General features: G+C 26.0%; 1 protein-coding gene across 3 annotated transcripts in view; it reads left to right on the forward strand.

The window, feature by feature from the left end:
• The window catches only part of LOC100213514 (protocadherin Fat 4), a 171,266-nt gene that overhangs the window by 82,554 nt on the left and 64,867 nt on the right, over window positions 1-23,845 (forward strand). For all 3 annotated transcript variants that reach the window (XM_065800824.1, XM_065800826.1, XM_065800825.1), the window contains exons 9-11: window positions 8,630-8,763; window positions 19,324-19,484; window positions 19,589-19,862. In XM_065800824.1, the coding sequence (XP_065656896.1) occupies window positions 8,630-8,763; window positions 19,324-19,484; window positions 19,589-19,862 (569 nt within the window). The remainder of the gene's footprint in view (window positions 1-8,629; window positions 8,764-19,323; window positions 19,485-19,588; window positions 19,863-23,845) is intronic.

The following is a 23,845-nucleotide window of genomic DNA, read 5'->3' on the forward strand; positions in this document are numbered from 1 at the left end:
AGATATCTTTTATCTGTGTAAAGATAAGCTCTTAAAGTAGGAATCTTGTCTTTGAAAAAAACGGCCAAAATATAGTATCTTTTTGTGGTTTTTATGCTTTTTAAAGATTCAAAGTCACATCACATAACTGATTTAGTAATAATATCATGTGACCAGTGGATATGGGATTCTATGGTTGTTAAACTTCACATTTGTGTGTACTTTGTCTGCAAAAAGAGTGCTTTTTTTGACCAAGTTTGTATAAAATATGGGACAGAAAACTCTTTATATTTTAGTTGTTAAACCCACGGGTTTGCTTAATTGTTTTTATTTAAAATGATTGACCAAATTTTGGAAATACAACTTTTTCTAATTCAAATAAGAAATATATCTTAACTGAAATGGGTTTTAACTATATATATATATATATATATATATATATATATATATATATATATATATATATATATATATATATATATATATATATATATATATATATATATATATATATATATATATATATATATATATATGTATATATATATATATAACTATATAGTTTATAATATAAACAAGAATATTTCTTATCAACAAATGTTATATCAAGTATTTTTAAAATGAAATTCTAGAAATCACTGTTTAACTGTTTAAAAAAAAGAAAATTATTTAAAAAATCTAAGTCAAAGATGCTTGCTGTTATAGTCACTAACACATTTTAGTAACTGGCCTCCATAACTCGGGTGATCAGGGTTTCTTTTGTACCTAGCCCATTGAGCACTGAAGATTGAATGCAAGGCTTCTGTTGATTGCTCACTAAAAATGCCAAATGCTGTACCCTTTAGAACAATAAATTCAGGAACATGGTAGAACACTGCATGGGCTTTTGGGTTGACTGAAACTGGGAGTTGAAGATATGAGTTCTTAAAGTCTTTGATTTGTTGAACATATGCAGTATTCAATGTCCTTCCAATACAGGAGCTAACAAAACTCCTAAATTGTTGGAATGTTTTCACAAAACCAAGCATATGGTCTGCCTTTTCTCTTTCAACAATTCTTTGTAAAACATCCATATTCTTCAAAAGCTTATGACAATCATTCAAGCTCTCCACCATGATAAGGTTATAATTTCAATTTGAGAAGTAATGGCCAATCTTTGCCTTTAGGCCATATCTTTAGCATTGATTTGTAAGGTGATTTACAATTCCAAAGAGAAGATGAAGTTCCATTGGAGGAATAAACTCAGTAACTTTGTAATCTTGCTGGTCAAACAATGCATTATGAACAACATCATGAAAATCCTTTGCGCACATTTTTCCATTCTCTTTCTCAATGTATGCTTTATATTGCATCCTAATGGATCTGAAGTTTCTTGGAGTTCCCTGTTTTTTGAGGTCACTAGATTTAACACCACACCAACAGCAAGGGTGTTTGCTTGAGTGAGACTGAATGCCACAGATGATATTGGCTAACTTCATGTCACATGCAATAAAGAAATTTTCTAAGGCATTTTCAGCAACAGCAACTAGTAGCTGATGCTTGGCACTTGTTTCTTTCCCATGTTCTACAGTCAGTAAACTTTTGTCATTTGAGGCTGAACTTGTTTTTCCATTTTGACATCCACCATTTGAGATAACACTCAAGCTGAACTTGAGGAAGATCCTCCACCATCAATACCTAGTTTGATAAGAGGCGGTAAAGTGATTGCTCTAACTCTGAGAATTTAGTCATAAAAATCCCCTAAACTCTTGCAGTGAACAACCTTTGCCAAATAATCAGTTTTTGTTGATGGCCTTGTAAGTGAGATTTTGAAAACTTTGAATAAACTTTCAACCTTTCGAACAGCCATTGTAAAATTTTTCCTAAATTTTGTTTCAACAATTTTTGAATTTGTAGCCTTGTTTAATGTTACAGCCAGTTCTTGCATCTTTTTATTTGAAAAACAAGTATTAATTTGAACTTGAACCATGTCCAAAGTAGTTAGAAAAGCTCTTGATATGCATTGAGCTCTGGGGGGACCAGGAGTAATATTTAAAGGTTTACTACTATCTCTGCTCAACCTAATTGTGCCCTGTGGAGAGGATACCTTTTGAGTTATTACAGAGGACACAATTTTTTCAACAGTTCTGGAATCAGTTGCTATTATTTTCTTTAAGTTTTCAAACTTGGTGGCTTGTGAACAATCATGCGTTATTCCTCTTTTGACTACACTGAGACAGTTTGAGCATAGTTTATCAAAGTTACTTGATAGTTCTTTCAAATCTTGATCAGTTGAAAAAGTGAGCTTTGTAAAATGTCCTTTTAGTTGGCCAACCTGGCAAATTAAACATCTACAAGAATCAAATCCTCTGGTCTGTGGTCTAATAATCACTTTGTTAAAGTCATTTAGCTTGGGAAGAGGCAAGTTTCTATCTCCTTTGCCATACTTTTGTACCATTGCTCTGCACCATTGTACTATTGGAACTCTATCATCCTTAAAATCAATGAAATTTCCAGAAAAAATACCTAGTATTCTTTCCTTGATAAAATCAGAAATATGCCTGTCACATTTTGAAAAACAAAAGAAGCATACAGATTGCCAACAATTTTGATAATTGTTAATCTTTTTAGTTGTTTAGGCTGTTGACTGCTTAAATGTAACTACTTTGATGTTGTGGCTTTTCCCAGAAAATAAGAAACATTTGTTTTCACATTTTTAAGTAGTAGAAAAACTCGGTCAAATCAATAAATGATTTTGGGAGATACTTCAGTAAAAGAAAAAAAGCACAACAAGGTTATATTTGATTTATATTAAAAAAATTTGACTCTAACATTAGTTTTGAAATTATTTTATAAATTACCAATTAATTTTGAATTTACAACTCTAAAGTAATTTTTACAATATGAAAAAATGTTTTTATTATATCCAATATTTGGTCAATCGTTTTAAACAAAAACAACAAAGCAAACCTGTGGGTTTAACAACTAAAATATAAAGAGGTTTTTATATGTTTTAAATTCAGAACAATTAAAAAAAATGCCTCTAACTATGTGTTTTCTGCCCCATATTTTATACAAACTTGGACAAAAAAAGCACTCTTTTTGCAGACAAAGTACACACAGATGTGAAGTCTAAAAACCATAGAATCCCATATCCACTAGTCACATGATATTGTTACTAAATCAGTTATGTGATGTGACTTTGAATCTTTAAAAAGCATAAAAATCACAAAAAGCTGCTATATTTTGTCGTTTTTTCAAAGGCAAGGTTCCTACTTCAGGAGCTTTACCTTTGCACAAATAAAAGATATCTTGCTTCTATTTTTTTGGCCTGAAAGATACATGCCAAGGCTTCATTCTATTAAATTTTGAAACTTCCATAGTCGATGATAAGGTTAGAATAAAAATGTAAAGCAAAGCATCCGTTGTCTCTTTTTAAAGAAGCTTTTAGTGCCATACCCTATACTTTAGGTCCCTGTACACAAAACACAAGTGTTAAAGAGCTAATTTTTTTCAGGTTTTAGCAAATACATATATGTAAAGAGTTTTTGATATTTTTTAAAAACTCCATAACCCAAAAGTGAAAAATAAACAAAATAGATTTACAATGGGGCTCCAAGTGCGATCAGTAGCGCAAAGTGCTATAAAACTTTAAATGTGTTTTTCTCCTTTGGCTATAGAAATTAGATTTTAATTTTTACATCTGGTGATACCTGAGATCTTGCAGACTAATGTCCCCATTGGTTGTTTTTTTGGTCATTGAGGAAAAATGGTCCCAACCTCAAAAAAATTGAGGTTGGGACCATTTTTGGATAGGTGTGGTACAAGGACTGACATTATCTACACTGATTTGGATATATCAAGTAATGAGAGTTTTATTAGAATGGCCTGAGTGTTGAATGGCTGTTGAGGATTATTTTTATTCTATGATTAAAGTGGGGAAGATTGTCATTAGATGGCTCTTTGCTGAAAACTGTTTAAAATTGATTCTTAAGTGAGTTGGCTATTGCAATTTTACCAGAGTTAATGATCTCACTGGAACTGGTGATTTGTATAGATGAGATCTGGTTTATCAGTTTACTTTTAGGATTGGGCTTATCATTGGCCAGAGCAAACTCGAAGGATTTCATTGAAGAATGACTTAATTTTTAACAACCTTTCTAATTTCTCTATATTGATGTGAATGTATCATAGTATCAGTATTCACATCAATATAGTTTCTCTATATTGATGTGAATACTGATACTATGAGCCTATGAGGATTCTTCCTGATGAACCTATTGATGGTGAAACACAGTGTTGAAGTAATCAAAAATTAGATAAGTGTTTTTACTAATTTATATATATATATATATATATATATATATATATATATATATATATATATATATATATATATATATATATATATATATATATATATATATATGTATATATATAATATTATATATATATATATATATATATATATATATATATATATATATATATTATATATATATATATATATATATATATATATATATACACATATATATACATACAGCAAAACCAAAACTGCAACCAATTCAGTAATATCTTCAAAATCATCAACCAGCAAAGCAGCAACCATTTTTTGACAGTTATTCCAAGATGGGATCAACATTCAGACACCTTCACAGTCTAGTATATTCAGATCAACTATTAAAGAAGCTGTTAAATTAAAGAAAAAATTTAGAAAACACTACAGTTAGAAACCAATCACTGCACTTTGATGGTAAACGTATCAGTCACCAAGAATATAAAGTGTTAGTGTTGGAGAAGAAAAAAAGAAAAGTTAAGTTAAAAGCACTAGATCTACCAGATAGAAAAGCAGATACTGTTGTTAAAGGTATAACAGCTATTCTGGATGAATACAATTTATGGAAAAGTATAAAAATGATTGTAGCAGACACAATAAATGTAAACACTAGGAATGGGCTTATGAATCAGTTACAAAGATGTTCTACTAAATAGAAACTGGAAGAACCACAATTCGTTGGTTGTCAACATCAAGTTCATGACCGAGTCTTTTGCGTAGTAATAGATGAAGAACTTGGAGAAAACAACATATTGCCCTATATCGAATATCGGTTCATTCCAGAACTTGTAAAGTACTACAAACAGCTCAGAAAAAATTTTATTTTTAATTTTATTACTGAAGCAGCAGGATGGCTTCATTTAACTTGGGTATCTCGCTTTTTTGAAGAATCTGGAGTATTTCTTAGAGTAAAGTTTCAGAAAATACCTTAATTAAGTAATGTAAGATGAAATTCTCAAGGAGAACCAGCTCTTTTAACATTTATTGTTCTATCAGAGAGAAAAGTCTCCTAGACATTTATCTCTTACCGATGGGCAAAAAATTAGTTTACTGACCGAATGTACAATGCAGAGGATTATCAAAAGCTATGTAGCACAAAAAAGCGTTCAACTCAGTGAAAAGGTTTTGGAATCAGAAATCATCAAGACTGGAAATTTCTGATTAAATCAGTGTGCAGAACAAACAATCAAATGTCTTCAAGATCTTTTTGACAACAGTAAAAAGAAAGAGAATCTCCAAAATAGAATTTATTTTGTATAACAAAGTATAAAAATTGTATACTATGCTTTAATTAAATATTAAGCTGAATATTACACAACATTTTTTCGATATATAGTGCTTGTATATATATATATATATATATATATATATATATATATATAGATATATATATATATATATATACATATATATATATATATATGTACATATATATATATATATATATATATATATACATATATATATATATATATATATATATATATATATATATATATATATATATATATATATATATATATATATATATATGTATATATATATATATATGTGTGTGTGTATATATATATATATATATATATATATATATATATATATATATATATATGTATATATATATATATATATGTGTGTGTGTATATATATATATATATATATATATATATATATATATATATATATATATATATATATACATATATACATATATATATATATATATATATATATATATATATAGCTTTTCATACTTGTAGAATACTATTTAAGATTAAAATTGTTTGAAATTTTATTAATACGCATATATTCTAAGTTCAAGTTTTTGGTTTGTGGATGATCTTTTTTAACAAGAAAATTAAACTAATGTTTTTTTTATTACTTTAGTACAAATATTTATCAAGTTATGACCCAGGAATATGGGGTCACAAAAAAGTCATAACCCTATTATTCATATATGTAAATATATATATATATATATATATATATATATATATATATATATATATATATATATATATATATATATATATACATATATATATATATGTATATATATATATATATATACACATATATATATGTGATATATGTGTATATATATATATACACATATATATATGTATATATATATGTGTGTTTATATATATACATATATATATATATATATATATGTTTATATATATACATATATATATGTATATGTATACATATATATATGTATATATGCGTATATATATACATATATATATGTGTATATATACAAATATATATGTATATATACGTGTATAAATATATATATATATATATACATATATATATATATATATATATATATATATATATATATATATATATATATATATATATATATATATATATATATATATATATATATATATATATATATATATATATATATATATATATATATATCTGGGCTCATAGTATCAGTTCACAGTAATATAGAGAAACTAGAAAGGTTGTTAAAAATTAAGTCATTCTTCAATAAAATCTTTCGAATTTGCTCTGGCCAATGATAAATTTTTTTGAGGTTAGGACCATTTTTCCTCAATGACCAAAAAAACAACCAATGGGGACATTAGTCTGCAAGATCTCAGGTATCACCAGATGTAAAAATTAAAATCTAATTTCTATAGCCAAAGGAGAAAAACACATTTAAAGTTTTATAGCACTTTGTGCTACTGATCACACTTGGAGCCCCATTGTAAATCTATTTTGTTTTTTTTTCACTTTTGGGTTATGGAGTTTTAAAAAAATATCAAAAACTCTTTACATATATGTATTTGCTATAACCTGAAAAAAAATCAGCTCTTTAACACTTGTGTTTTAATTCTTCCTGATGAACCTACTGATGGTGAAACACAGTGTTGAAGTAATCAAAAATTAGATAAGTGTTTTTACTAATTTATTATTGCTCTGTTCTTTTAGAACATTGAGCACTCTGTTTGTAGAATACACTAACATAATTTATATATATATATATGTATATATGTATATATATATATATATATATATATATATATATATATATGTATATATATATATATATATATATATATATATATATATATATATATATATATATATATATATATATATATATATATATATATATATATATATATACAAATATGTTACATTATACTTCTTTTTCAACTTTTCCAAGTTGTCCAATGATTTTTTTTTTGAGCAGTTAGTATCTTGAAGGTAATTGCTAAAAAATCTTTTGAAAAAAATAATTTTTTTTTACTAAAAGATTGTTTTTTTTTAAATTATTATCTTTTTTTTTTTTTTTTTTTGTTAATTCACCTACCTAAGACCCAGAAGGCCACTACAAACGAGGAGGCTACTTAATTGTGGTTATAACCCTCTCTCAACTCTATAACTCCGAAACACGAACCTTGACAAACAAGGCCGCTGCGCGGAGAAACAAGTTGAGCGTGGTACTACATCTTAAGATTCAATCTTTTTATAAATTTTTTGAATTTAAAAAATCTTTTCTCATTCAAGTTTTATTAAATTTTATCAAGGGGTTTAGTCTAAGCAAATAATAATATAATAAGGCAATATCTTTTATAATAAGCATTTTATAATCTTCTCAACTTTCTTCTTGTTGAAGTTTTCTATTTAGAGTCATAAGGTTGTAAGAAGGTTATAACTAATAGTTATGTAAAAACAATGAACAACTTTCCTTACTGTTATGGTTGCTCTTGACAGGAGGGATTTTAATAAAATAATTTTTTTTAACTTTAATTTTTATTTTTATTTGTTTAATTAATTAAGTTAAAAAAGGTTTTTAAATTAGTAATTTGTTTACTATTAAATATTGTTTAAATTGCACTAATAAATAAAAAATTGACTTCATAAGTTGACAAAATCTGTAATTAGAAAATGTAATAAAAAACAAGATCCTATTTGTGTTGATATGAAAATAACATTAATTTTGCATTTTTTATTTATCTTTTATTTATATATTTTTTTATATAAAGGCGGATTTTTTGTTTTTTTTTTTTTTGTTTTTTTGTTATTCACCTCCTCAAGGCCGAGAAATCCACTACAGATGAGGAGGCTACTTAATAGTGGTTATAACCCTCTCTCAACTCTATAACTCCGAAACACGAACATTGAGGAACAAGGCCGCTGCGCGGAGAAACAAGTTGAGTGCGGTACTACCAGGGACATGGTGGGGATCAAACTTGGAACCTCTTGCTTATGAAGCGAGCGCTTTACCACTACACCACTACCGCATTTACATTGAGTGCTGATCATAAGCATTAAAAAGACATTGAATTTTAATTTTTTTTTTCTCAGGCATGTCTTTTATTTATGTTTCAACAAAGCTACAAAATCCTGGGCCTTTGTCAGAAGAAAAAGATGTAAACAAGAGTGAAAGCAACATATCACCTCGAATAATATCAATAGATCTACCTTCTTCTGGTGAAAGTGTGAGTTTTTTAATGCATTATAAATATTATTACCCCTATATATATACACTCTTGCTTGGCAGTCAGAAAGGCTTTTCATAATATATTACTTCAAATTGGGGCTTGCAATGGCTTGTAAATTTTAATTCCATCAAGCTATTCACTGCAAATAAAGCTGCTATATAATACTTTATAATTGTATACTATTTGCAGTTGCAAAGTTAGCATCTGCAAAGATTGCAAATTTTCTTGCTCCCAATTCCATTTTTTACTTCTATAAGTCTCCTATTAAACACTGTATGGAATCCCATTGTTGTAAGGTTGTATCTCTTTCTTTTTTCTACAAATACTATAGTGATCACTGCTCAAAAGAGCTATCATATCTAGTTCCATCTTTCAATCTATATTCCAAATTTTAATAGAGTCGAGCAAGACCAAATTGTGATTGGTTTCCATCAATCAAAATTTGTTCTTGCTCAACTCATCATTCAGCAAAATCAGATCTTTTACTGTATCTCATCATGCTGAGGAAACTTTTATTCATCTAGCTTTTTTTCCTCCCACTTTATTCCTTTTGAACTCTCTCCCATCTTCATGTTTTCCTGATGCATACAACCTACAATTTATCAAGTTTTCTGCAACTATTTTCTTGCTCTTTAACTTTTTAATTTTTTAGTAACATACTACTTAAAAGCAATTGCTTGCAGCATTATTGGAAGTGAGTTAGATTTAAAAAAGAAATGAAAAATCGGTCAACATAATAGTTTACATGTGACTTTAATGAATAACAAATCTTGAAAATTTTTCAGAATACATGTTCAAATAAACTTTGAATATTGGTCTTCAATTTTTTATATCACCTTTATTTATTTTAGTAAAAAAAAAAAAATAAGTTAAAAATGAAAAGTATAAAACTTTAAAAATAACATTTTGAATTTTTTTATTTTTTAATTATTGTTTTTGTTGTTCCTTATTTCATTGAAGTTTTAATTATCATTAGAACTTCAATGAAATAAACTTTCACAATAAAATAGGTTGAATTATAGAAAAAAACATTTACTTTATTTTAAGAATACTTCATCCTTGTTGCAATCTTTGTCACCATCTTCATTGCCATCTTTAAAATCATCTTATTTGTGAATCTAATGACTAATAATTTTTAATATTGTACTATAGAATATATTTAATGCAATCAAATGTAATTATCTATAATTTATAAGCAACTAGCAGAAAGCAACCTGTAATACAGGTTGTTGGTAAATAAATCATTAATAACAATATGACTTGATATTTCATCTTAAAAACTGTTACAACTGAATAAATAAAAGTAAAAAAGTCTTAGAAATTGTGACCTTTTCTAATTAAAGATTATATTTTAACTGATTTATTGAAATCCATATCTTTGTATAAGTTTATATAGATAACTATATATATATAAGTTAAAAATTAGTATGACAAAAAAATAAATACAAACTGAATATGAAATAAACTGAGAGTTTATTAAAAAGATAAACCAATATTGATTAACATTAATTATTTTTTATTTAAAGAAAAATCTAGACTACAATGCACAATCTTGCATAAAAAAATTAACAAAGCCAGTCAGTGTATCTTACTTTATTAAAAAAGATTAAAGAATTGAAGATCAAATTTAACAATTATATATATATATATATATATATATATATATATATATATATATATATATATATATATATACATACACCTTTAAAAAGAAACATAACACTTTAAAAAGTAGTGGAGAAGCAATAATATTTTTGTAACTACTTTCAACAAAACTTATTTTTTTTAAGAGAAAGTATTCATATAGATACGGAGAAATATAAAATATATAGATCATCTAGGTCATATTTTTAAAATCCGTAAAATTGTTTGGGTAAAATATCTGGAAAAAATCAAAAATTATATTTTCCCTTATTTTCCTATTAATTTTGCTTTTAGCTAAATTGTTTCAATATTTCTTTTCTAATTGCTCTTAATTTTCTATGAGTGATGAGTGAAAAAGCTTAAAAAATAAATATGTTACAAATTTATATACCTAAACTTGTATGTTTCAGAGCCGTTACCGCCGGCTCTACCGGGGCATAGGCCCCCTCAAAATTTTTAAAAAAATATTTTTTTTAAGGCCATGCCTTAAAAAAAATATATTTTTTCAATCAAAGAAACCCTAGGCCCCCCCAATATCAAAATTGTGGTTACAGCTCTGTGTATGGAAAATGTTTTGTATTTCCAAAGCATAATAAAAATATAAATAAAAATAATATAAAATAAAATTAATATAAAATAAAACAAAATTGTTAACACCAATTAATAGCAGCGATAATGTCTAAAAAATTTTATTATTATTACCCCTACTAATAAAAAAAATTCAAATTGGGAAAGTAAAAAAAGGGAATTCAAGTGGCTAAAAAGCATATCAGCTCTTAAAACTAATACATTCAAACAAATTATATTAAACAAAAAATAACATCAATTCTCCTATAAAGATAAGAAAAATTTATCAGTTCAAATTTGCTTTCAGACCTTGCTTGTAAAGTCACGTGAATAAGAAAAGTGTTTAGAAAAGCCTAGAAACTACATAAAAATGATGTATGTATCGTTGAATATTGAACATCGACTCAAATAATTATTAGTAAATGTTTTTAAAAAATTTACAATATTTTGTACTTCTATACCACATAAAAACTGAATAAAGAAAATCTGAAATCTAAAAGATAAATCTAAAATAAAAAATGTAAGGAATAAGTAAATACAAAGAAAAACATTACAGATAAAAAATGGAAATCAAAAAGTTGAATTGAGATAAAGCAAAATGTATATATGGCAAAATAATTTGTCTTGGTGAATATCTTTTAGTGAATGATTAAAAGCAGTGAGTTCTAATAATAAAAACTACCTATATATCATTTTTAACAATAGACACCAACGTCAACGTGAAGGTAAGCCAAATTTCTATCATCGCAAAACATTACAAAAAAAATCACCACAAAAACATACAACAAGAGCAACAATAATTTGCCGACCTCAATCTTTTGTTATTTTTTTGTTATTTTGTTATTCGCATCCTTAAGGTCGAGAAGGCCGCTACAGATGAGGAGGCTACTTAATAGTGGTTATAACCCTCTCTCAACTCTATAACTCCGAAACACAAACCAAGGCCGCTGCAAATAAAATTCATTTATAACAGAACATAAGTAACAACATTAAGCAAAATGTTATTAAAAGACATTATGTGTTTCCAGAATAATTAATAATAAAGGTTGGAAAACACTGAGACCTAAAGCAGTGACACAGTTTGACACTAAACACTGCCAATCTCTGCTAAAACATAGTGGCCCATGATTCATGGGTTAAACTACCTTAGCTGTAGATGAAGCAAAAGAAAGACTCATTATAATTTCGAATATATTTAAAAAAATTCAGATTGGCATTTCCATCTGCATAATTTCCTTTGAAAAAATCTTGCGGAAATGCTTTCCATTATGGCAACATAAAAAATGTGTTTGATCAAAAAATTTCTTAGCACCCCAATGCTGACAAATATAATTCATTCCTTCTAAATAATTATAATCTGGAATAGTATTACTTCTTGCTGTACAATGCATTCTTTCGTGGATAGCAGCATATCTAGCATTTTGTTGACTATTAATTTCATCTTGCCTAAGCCAGTCTTCTCCGTTTAGCCAGCGCTCAAGTCTTTTTGCGCTTGCCCACACGCTCGCAAAAACCTTGGCGAGCACATAAAAAAGTGCTTGCCAAAAAAATAAAAGCGTTTTGTTTTAAATTGCAACAATTCTCTTTGCTCTTTTTATTATATACATCATGATTCCATAGTACATCATGATTCCAAAATTTTTATAGCAAAATCATGTAATGAACAGCCCTAAAGACAAAAAATCAAATGGCGATAAAACTAATCGTTTATATGACAAAATAATTTGCCTCGCATTTTAGTTTATAAAATAATTTGTCTTGGCTTTTAGTGAATGATTAAGAGCAGTGAGATCTAATAATTTATCATTTTTAACAATAGGCACCAATGCGAAGGTAAGCTAAATGTCTATCAACTCAAAAGATTACAAAAAAAGTACCTAGACCTAAAGCTGAAAAGGTCTAGGTTTTTTTTCTTCTATGTTTTCAAAGTGACTTGCTAATATTGCTCTACTCGTTTACCAAGTCACTTTGAAAACATGGAAACAACATAATATAAACATATGTACCAACTATAAACACAATATATATATTTAAACTTATATAAACATTTTTAAACACGTTTATAAAACAATTATATAACACATATTATAAACAATAAAAAAACTTTTTACATTTTTATATAAAAACATGCATATAACAGTTATAAAGCACATATTACCGCATACACATACTTATCAAAAGAGCATATATGCAAACAATAAACATATATAACCTGAATTGTGCAAACAAAAATTTTAAAAATGACGTGAGAAAATTTAAAAAGATTTAAAGTAAACAAAATATAAGTATATATATAAAAACAATACTCTTTACCTTTATTATTATTTTTTTTTTCATAACTGTATTCCTCATAACAAAATTTAACCTTTACGTACAATAACATGTCTGTGTTGGCACAAAATTTTAATTTATTTTTCTAAATTTTCTAAAAAAGAACAAAAATAGTTAACAGTATCACAGAAATTTCATAGCAGTAATAACCAATTTTATGGAAATAGCATTAGTATAACTTTTTTGTTGCATAAAAAATAATTAGGCCTCATCCATACCCCTATTTTTCTTCTTAAAAAAAAAATACAAGCTCAATGAAAACAAAACTGCTTAAAAAATATAAAGCTATAAGAAAAGCTAAAACAAACAAAATGTAGACAATTTAAAAAACTAAAAGGATTGATCCTTTCTAATTTATATCTAATAAAAATGTTATATATAAATTGCTAAACTATTTTCTATATTTACTTTAATTTTAATATTATCTTAATGATGATTATTTATCTTAATATGATTCTTTATGTAATATTTCTAAGCTAATGAATAATAATTAAATTCCAAAAGGTCAAAAATTTTAGATCTTCCTCCAATGACCGCGTGCATTTTGAGAACACGCTCTTTCAAATTCAGAAATGCCTTGTAACTAATTTAAACTGCTTTAAAAATGAAAGCAAAACAACGTTGAACGTTAAACGTTGACTCTAGCAATTATATTAAGACAAGAAAGAAAGTAAAAAAGTGTATGTATACAAGATATTGTATTATGTGTACAGGTTTATGTATATTGCACATGTACAAGAACAATATATGTAATTTTTAAAAAAGTTTATAGTTTTTCTCAAAATAAATATATATTTAAAAAAAAAATAATTAATTTTAATAATAAAAACAATAAGTTAAATATAATGATAAAAAGTATACATAACTTAAAAAGAATCAAAGTTCTTTTACGGTAAGTTTGTTTTCACATAAAAAAGCGCATAAAGTTCTTGACTTGGTTTAAGCAAACAACTAAACTAGAAACTTTTTTTATTTACTTTGTTAACTTTTTATCAAAGTTTTCAATAATGTTACCTTGATATATGTTACCAACCTATTTAAACTGTTTAAAGGTTCTATGAATTATTATTTGGTTTTTAAAAATTTGCAAAAACCAGTGATGTCACGCTTTTTTCATTTTGAGAAAACAAAGAAGTTTGAAGACTTATCCTACTATGTTATTTTCGGTTCCATATATATCTTAGGTTTGTAAATTAGTATGACCTATTACATGATAAATTAGAATGAAAATATTTTTCAGGAATTTAAATTATACATGCTGCATTAAATTCTGAAATAAGTGTCCTTTTTGGACATCACTGGTTTTTCTCCTGTAATTCTAGATTTTGATTTAGAATCCAAAATTATGCTCAATATTTGCTAATAATATGTAAAATGTTCAAATAATATGTTAATAATAATATGTTCAAATAAATTTCTTTTGAGTTGAATATAAAATCTTTTCAATTTTGAAACCAATTTTATAACCACAGTCAGTGAGCGTGTGGAAAAATAAAAGAAACTAGATTTATATCACATTCCGCTGATAGATTATTTTATCAGCTTTTCCTCAGTATGCTTAAAAAATTAAAATTTATTTAATTCATTTAGTTAATTCTTATTATAACAAACTAAATGTTAATTCTTATTTTGACAAAAAGTTTGTCAAAATAAGAAAAACCCTCAACCCTTTTAAACAACCTTTTAGAAAGCAACCCTGAGGCTTGCTTTCTAATCTTTGACTCTTAGGTCAAAAAAAAGTAGAAAAATTTCAACTTGAAAAAAAAAAAAGAAAAGTTCATGTAGGGGCAAATAAAGAAATCAATTTAGAATAGAAATCTTTTTTGAGTTTTACATTTTTCTAAACTCAATATTGTTTTATTATACAATTTTTTTTAACAATATTAGCCAAAAATTCAAAATAAATTTCCTTTTTACCTTTAATCAATACCTGTTTTTTAATTTAAATACACTTAAGTTCAAAAAACTCTGATACTGATTCATCATTGCTTAATTGACCTTTGTGAGGCAGATCATTAAAAAACTGCTGGGCATCAGGTGTGCAAAAATGCTTTAAAACTTGAAGGTCAGCATACTTTACACAGCTGATCGGTAGTCTCATTATACAAGCATATAAGGGGTTTTTGTGATAATTGCATTTTTTTTTTCCAAAAGCTTTTGGTATGACAACTCTTTCAAAAGGTCCATTCTTACTGAGTCTGTATTGTAACATAATAGAGAACTCTTGGGAAAAAATAATTTTACAAATAGGGCATGTTGGTATTGGATATTTGCCTTTGTAAAATGGTTTGATATGTTCAGAAAAATTTAGGAACATGTTCAACTCCATCTTAATAACTTCAAATGGTAAAGGTTTCTTATGACACATACGAAATTCTAACATCCAATTTATTGGTAGCACTACTCTAACTAATACCATATCACGGTCAGACTCCATGTTGCTGTGGCCTCTTATCAGGAATGATAGTATGATTTGTTAAAATCATTTCTTATTGACTACATTAAAGTGTAAAAAATGAATAATAGTCCAATTCTTATTTTGCCCAGCACATTAATCACAAAAAAGCTGCAATTATGATACATCTTTTGGTAAAATGTAGTCAAAATAATGCTCCAGCATGCTTGCTACATCATCTGCTCTAAGGACCGGCAAATATTTGTTAAAATTCAGATTACAAAGTTTACTGAAAGGCGAAGTTGACTTCAGCTTCAACTTCAGTGCTGAAGTTAAAATAGAAATTTGGCTTTCAGTTAAATTTGGTAGCAATTTCAAAATTTTATTTAATTTTCAGTTTTTAATTTACAACCCTCTTTTAGAGTTGCGAGAGGGTTGTAACCAATATATGAAGTAGCTTCCTCAACTAAAGTGGCCCACTAGGCCTTGGAAACTTTAAAAAAATTAATTTGTCTTACAGAGAAAAGTCTTTTTAAGGAACAAAGTCTATTCATCACTTATTAAATCTTATTTATCGCTTTAAAAAGATCCTAAAGGTAAAAAACAGGTGAATATTTAACCTAATATTATTAAAGATCTTTTTCCTTTATAAAATTGACAATCAAAATTTTTCAATAAATGTAAATGCTTTTTTGTTCATGTTTGTTCAAAAACATTAAGAGTTGTAAAGATTCCATAATTTAAATTTTCATTATTACTAAATTTTTAGTTTTTTTATTAACGCAAATTGTTTTTTGTAAGTGTATATTTTTTAATAAATTAAAATTTACTTGGCTTCACTTGCATTATATCAAGTTTTAAATTATGGTTAATTACAAGCTAAAAAATAATAACTTTAGTTTATAAAAAATGATTATACAGCAACCGCTGCACAGTGGTTAGAGCGCTTGCTTTAGAAGCAATAGACCTAAAGCAAGATCTAGGCATATTTCACACCATCTGTAAAGATAAAGGTTTGAACTTTCTAGTTTAATAATTTTCTGATGTACTCCGTGGCAAAACTGTTAGGTCTTTTTGGAACATTTAAAGCAAAAAGCAAAACAAAAAAACTTATGAAAGTTCTTAAAAAATTTCTTATTTAATTAAATGTATTTTTGAAATCCAAATTCGGCTTTTAGGTAAATTCGGTTTAGAAGTCTAAATGTGTCTTTCAGTTAAATTCTAGCTACATATACGGCTTAAATTCATCTTTCAGTTAAATTTTGTATACGCATATAATCTAAATTTGTCTTTCATATAAATTCAAGTCTTAAAATGTTGACTTCACCGGTCCTTAATGTGCTCCCTGTTTACCGTAAGTTTCATCATAACTAAATAAGTGAGCACTATTTGATCTAGAAATAGAAAGCTGTCTTTGAAAATAATATCGTTTGTAGAAACATTAGGACAACTCATATTTTTAGCAAATAAGTCAAATGCAAAAGCAGCTTGGCCAGTTTGTCGCATTACAACGTGCGTCTTTCTTTCTAGCATAAACCATCTCTGCTTTCTGCAAGTGAAGCTTTTTTACTTGACGACTCTTGATGAGTTGTTGTACAGAGGTGCTTTGGTTTTTAAGTATAATATTGAGCTTGCTACATGTTGAGCATGTATCTTTTTAAGGATAACCAAGCTGATGTTAAATTTTTCTACAAATATTTTCCTGGTAAAAAAAGTAGAAAATTAAATAATGTCCAATAATTTTTTTAATTAATCACACATTACTAAAGTATCTGTAGCTTTGTTGACAAACTTTTATTTGTTGGAGGCACTCTTTGTACATATCATACAATTTGATAAGTTAAGATCCTTTGGTAAATACAGCTTTTTGCAGTCATGTAATTCATATTTACTTTTAGATATGATCAGTAATACTATTTACTATATGGTGTAAAAAGGCTAGAGTTTGGTTTGTATGTTTTCCTTGCTTGTTTTTAGGAAAAACTCCTTAAAAATAATCAAATATACAAGCTTAATAATGTTTATGTATATGTATTAACTTAGTAAATAAATAATAAAAAATTTATGTATATGTATTAAATTAGTAAATAAATAATAAAATATGTTTATTTCTGTTTACTTACCAGTCTTAGCAAGAGATCCTCTTATTGTTTCTGTTTTTTGATTTTCCGATTCCAAAAATTGATAAAATAGTATTGACGCAATCTGGAACTCTAGCAGTAATATTATCTTGTGTCACTTTGAAGTTATAAGAAAATGAATGGTCATGAAGAAATTATTTATATATATATATATATATATATATATATATATATATATATATATAAATATATAAATATATATATATATATATATATCTATAAGTATATATGTATATTTATATGGTAAAAGATTACTACATCTGTCTAACAACATCTGTGGAGTAGTCTAATATCATCTGTACACTTTTGCTCAACATCATCTTTATTTTTTTTTTACTCCTACATTATAATATAACATTTTTAAAATGTTATATTATAATGTAGTTACATCTTCCTAAAAATGTTTTTATAATATACATTATAATAACATTTTTAGGAAGATGTAACTACATCTGGTAATTTTTCTCTAAGTCCAATCAAGAAGAATTTTCTCCAGATGTAGTTACATCTGAAAAAATTCCTATATGTAACAACAGCTGGTTAAAATAATGCGTTAATAGTTAATTTTTTTTTCCAGATGTAGATACATCTGAAAAAATTCCTATATGTAACATCATCTGGTAAAATAATGCATTATTAGTTAATATTTTTTTAAATCCACAGATGTAGTTGCACAGATGTTATTACACTTTGATGATTTAAAAGATGTAACAACATATTTATAGTTTTCCAGATCTAGTTGCACAGATGTTGTTATACATAGATAATTTAAAAGATCTAACTACATCTGTAATATTCATTTAAATTTTGCACAGATGTTGTTAGACATCAATGAAATTTCAGATGTTGAACAAATGTTATTATACTTCATTGTATTTACAGATGTTGTTGGACAGATGTTATTAGACATGGTAAAAACTGATCTTGTTACCCTGACCCTATTTATATATATATATATGTGTATATATATATATATATATATATATATATATATATATATATATATATATATATATATATATATATATATATATATATATATATATATATATATATATATATAAAAGCACCGTTTGTTTTTATCAGCACAATAACTATTTTGATTGACAATCATATACAGTTTTTATCAGGGTTTACATTAGGATAGGCAGTGGTTTTTGAAAAAAATCTTTAAGTTTTTAAACTTTATATTATGTTTTTTTGAACTTGAAATTTATAATAAAAATTTAAAGAAAAGCAAAATTATGTATATGCTAATATCATGTTACCAAGTTACCAAGTTATCATCACATTTCTTTTATAAAAAAAAAAGAAATAGAGAGATCACTTTGATTATTTAAAAGTTAAAAAAATCATTTTAATAATCAAAACACTTATGCTTACTCATTATAATTATGTTAATTTATGTTTACTGAATTATTTATATATGCAAATTGAGTGTTGCTGTTATTCTTTTTAAATGTTTATTGTTTTATGTAGATCATTTACATTGCTGTCCAAGGTCAGGAAGATTACAATGTGTTTGATTTGAGTATATGGGAATCATTATTTTCTACTGATCAAATCTCTGTCAACATTTCGGAAAATGAAAATGTTGGACAGCAAGTTTTCGTTGTACAAACAATAAGTAATCCAAAAAGGTAATTAAACTTTAAATAAATGATAGAATTATAAATAACTTTATCGAAAAGAAAATTCATATTTATTTTTTTATAAAATTGTTATCATTTTTCCTTTCAATAAGCTTTAACTATATGATCAAAGATGGTTTGAATAGTGGTGACTTCCAAATTGACGACAATGGACAAATAACAACAAATAAAAGTCTTGACAGAGAGAGTATACCTAGTTATAAGCTGAGTGTTATAGCTGAAGATAAAAATGATAAATGTCACAAAGGTTTAATATCAATCGTAATAAATGTTGATGATAAAAATGACAACAAACCAGAATTTGAAAAACGAGAATACAAAGTAGAACTAAGAGAAGATACTCCATTAAATCAGTTTGTCATACAGGTTTTTTCTTAAATTTTCTTGTTTTTCTTATAATAATTATTTTAATTTTTTTTATTCTTTAATTTTTATTTAACTTTTTAATATATATATATATATATATATATATATATATATATATGTGTATATATATATATATATATATATATATATATATACACTAGATAAAGTAACCCGTAAAATACGGGTCTAGTTAGTATTTGATAACATAGTAGATAAGTGAATAATAATAACGGAATCAAATTTCAAAAGTTTTTAAATATATAGAAACCCTCTAATATTTTATACTCTCTTTCAACTTAAGATATTTATAACTAAAAATTCCTTAGAACTTGATTTATTTTGTTAACCTCAACCTTTCGTTTTTCATTTTTGGTAGATATGAACACTTAGTTTATGATTAAAAAGGTAACATGTTAATTCTATAAAACTGTAATTATTATAGTAAATGGCAAGTGCTGAAAATTGGCACTATCTTTTAAAGCCTTTCTCACAAAAAGTACTTGTAAAATGGGTCAGTTGACATTCAGAAAATACCAAAGAACATGTACAGGGTGTCCACTCAAAAATTAAAAAATTTCCATCTATTTTTACTTTATTTAGATGTTTTTCCTGTGTTTTGGCCCTGAAAACCATATCTTTTTCCAGTCTTAGTACTGAAAAAGTACTTAAATTCCAGCATTAAAGATATTTCAGCAGAGGTACTAAACGCTGCTTCTAACATAATCTTATAAACAGAAAAGCATACAATCTGAAATTTGATAAATAAAAATATTAATATAAAAATAAAATAGAAATAAATAATCTTGAAAGATCAATGAATGTTTACAGAATACTAAACAGCAAACATTTATTGATAAGAAAGGTTTTTCCAGCATCTACAATGCTAAAAACGATATATGTTCCAGTTTTTCTAGCATGTTTTTCAAAAACAGCCTTTTCCCCAGTTTATCCAGCAGAATGGACACCCTGATGTAGTTAACGTTGAACACCCCATATATTTACGGCCTTAAAGATCAGGGTCAGGTAATTAGGATTGGACTATGAAACATATTTACTTAAAAATAGACCTACAAAATAAAGGCAATTTTGTTTAGTTAAATAATAAGTTAATCTAAAGATTTAGTGCAGGTAAGAGGATAACAAAAAAAAATAAAAACACAAAACAAAAAAAAGAAATTCTATTTACAAACAAAAACAATTTACAAAAATATGATACAAACAAAATTTACAAAGATATAGTACAAAATATAACGCAAAAAAGGAAAATAAAATATAATACATAAGTTGAAAAAAAAACACATCTACAATTAGTATTTTGTAGAATTACAACCTACAAAATACTAATTGTAAATGTATGTAACCCCACCCCTTCTTCTATTGCGGCGACCACCACTACCCAATGGAAGAAGGGGTAGTCCTGTCCACCATTTCGGACCCACACCCCATGCACTCTGTAGGATGTGGGTCCATTGTGCCACCTCCTATATTCGATAAATGCCTGGTATGACAAATCTGAAATGAAAATAAATGATATGAAAATAACAATTTTATAACAGAGCAATATATATAAGTGTAAAGATAACACAAATACAATAATGTGCAAAACTGCAAGCCACTTACCATTAACTGCAGCAGCAGCAGTTTCTGTTGTTGATGTGGATTCTAATAAAAATTTTAAATTACTTTTAATATTATACAAATCTACAAATTTTGAAAAGTTTTAATAATAAACTTTATTATATAGTGATAATAATCAAATCTACATTTACCAAGTGTTGTTGCTGCTACTCTTACTATAAATAAATAGAAAGAATGGACCAAATTAGTTATTATACTAACTAAAACACAAATACAATGTGCAAAACTGCAAACCACTTACCATTAACTGCAGCAGCAGTTGATGAAGAAACTGCAGCAGCAGTTTCTGTTGTTGATGTGGATTCTAATAAAAATTTTAAATTACTTCTAAATTTATACAAATCTACAAATTTTGAAAAGTTTCAATAATAAACTTTATTATATAGTGATAATAATCAAATCTACATTTATCAAGTGTTGCTGCGACACTTACTATAAATAAAAAAGAACTAATCATAATATTATTAAACTAATGGATCGAATTAGTTATCATACTAACTAAATTACTGTACTTAATGATCTTTAAATCATTTTTATTTCTAATCATTTTAACTATATTTTCTTACATGTTTGGTGTTCCATATCAATTAAACAATTCACTAAAGTAAAAAAAAAATTAATATTTCGTGTTATAGAAATACTATAACACTAAATATATCAAAATAAAACTGATTTTAACCAAAATCTGTAATAAAAATTTTAACTAAATCTTACAAATTTCTTGCATTGATTGCACTAAAAAAAATAATATACTATAAATATAAAATATAATCTTATTATAATTCCTATAATATACAAAAGCAATTATAGGATTATAGAAAAACTTATGATATGTATAACATATGTATTATAATGTGTATAAGTATAAATAATATAACTAAATATAACTATATAACTAAGGTTAGGGTATAAAGAAAAATATATGATATTTAAAAAATCTTAGACATCAGTTGCAAAGGCGCTAAAAAATAAAATAGAAAATGCCAATATATATATATAACGATATATATATATACATTAAAAAAAAAGGAATTTTTGGTAAAAAATAAATATATTATGTAAACAATAAATTTTAATTTATAGAAAAAAACCTTACTATTTGATTGTGGCCGCACAACTAAAACTAAAAAATTGTATAATAAAGTTATAAGCTTTTCTTAATCATAATAATAAATATTTACAACTAAATAGTTTTTTTGCATTATAAAAAAATCTTACTATTTAATTGCAGCTGAATAACTGAAAATATAAAAAAAAAATCATAGCAAAAAATCATTTCCATTCTGCTCTTGTGGTTCCACTAAAAACAAAAATAATACAACAAAGATTATTATTTAAGGATTAAAAAAATTATAGTTTGCAATTGAAACATTATATCACGTAAACAAAGATCATTACCACGTTGTTGCATTCTAAAATTTACTGCTGTAAGTGGATCATATATATAGTTGAGAATATATTGGTGGAATAACTTGATCTGGCCTAAGATTACCTAAACGATGATAAATCTGGCCACATATTTTAAAACATAGAGGCCCATGATTTATTGGTTGAACTACAGTTGCTTTAAAAGAAGCGAAAGAAAGACAGGCATTATAGTTTCGAATATGTTTTCAAAAATTAACATTACCATTACGATCTACATAACTCCTTGTAAATAAATCCTGTAAAACTTGTGTAAATGGTGAAAGTGGAGGCAAAGCTACCTTACCATTATGGCAACATTCTCCTAAATAATTATAATCTGGAATAGCATTACTTCTTGCTATAGAATACATTCGTCCTTGTCCAACAGAACTTCTTATATTTTGGCGGCAATTAACTTCGCCTCGATTTAGCCTATTTCTTTCATTTTGGCAACGATTAACTTTATCTTGATTAAGCCTATTTCTTTCATTTTGTAAATGATTAATTTCATCTTGCCTAAGTCTATTTCTTTCATTTCGTCTACGATTATTTTCAACACGCCTTATAGCACTTACATCATCTTGTAAATACATAACTTCATCTAGCCTATCATCCATTTCAATGTCATCATTTTCATTAAACATATTTATCAAACACTAATTATTTCTTTGTTTTACTACTCTAAAGTTAACGATAAAATAAAAAAACTTAATAAATAACTAAAAAAATCTTACTCGAAAAATTATAAAATAAAGAAACCAAATAAATGCAAAATAAAATTAATTTGCTATCATCAAAAGTAATAAAACTTTCTTAAGTTTATTTAATTAAAGTTAAGAAAAACCTGCAACCATATTAGCAAAGACTTATAAAAAAAATTTAGAAACAAACAAATATCCTTTTTTATTAGAAACATTAAAGTGTTTCTAATAATAATA

Source organism: Hydra vulgaris, chromosome 07, assembly GCF_038396675.1.
Source record: "Hydra vulgaris chromosome 07, alternate assembly HydraT2T_AEP".
NCBI classification, from domain to species: Eukaryota; Metazoa; Cnidaria; class Hydrozoa; order Anthoathecata; family Hydridae; genus Hydra; species Hydra vulgaris.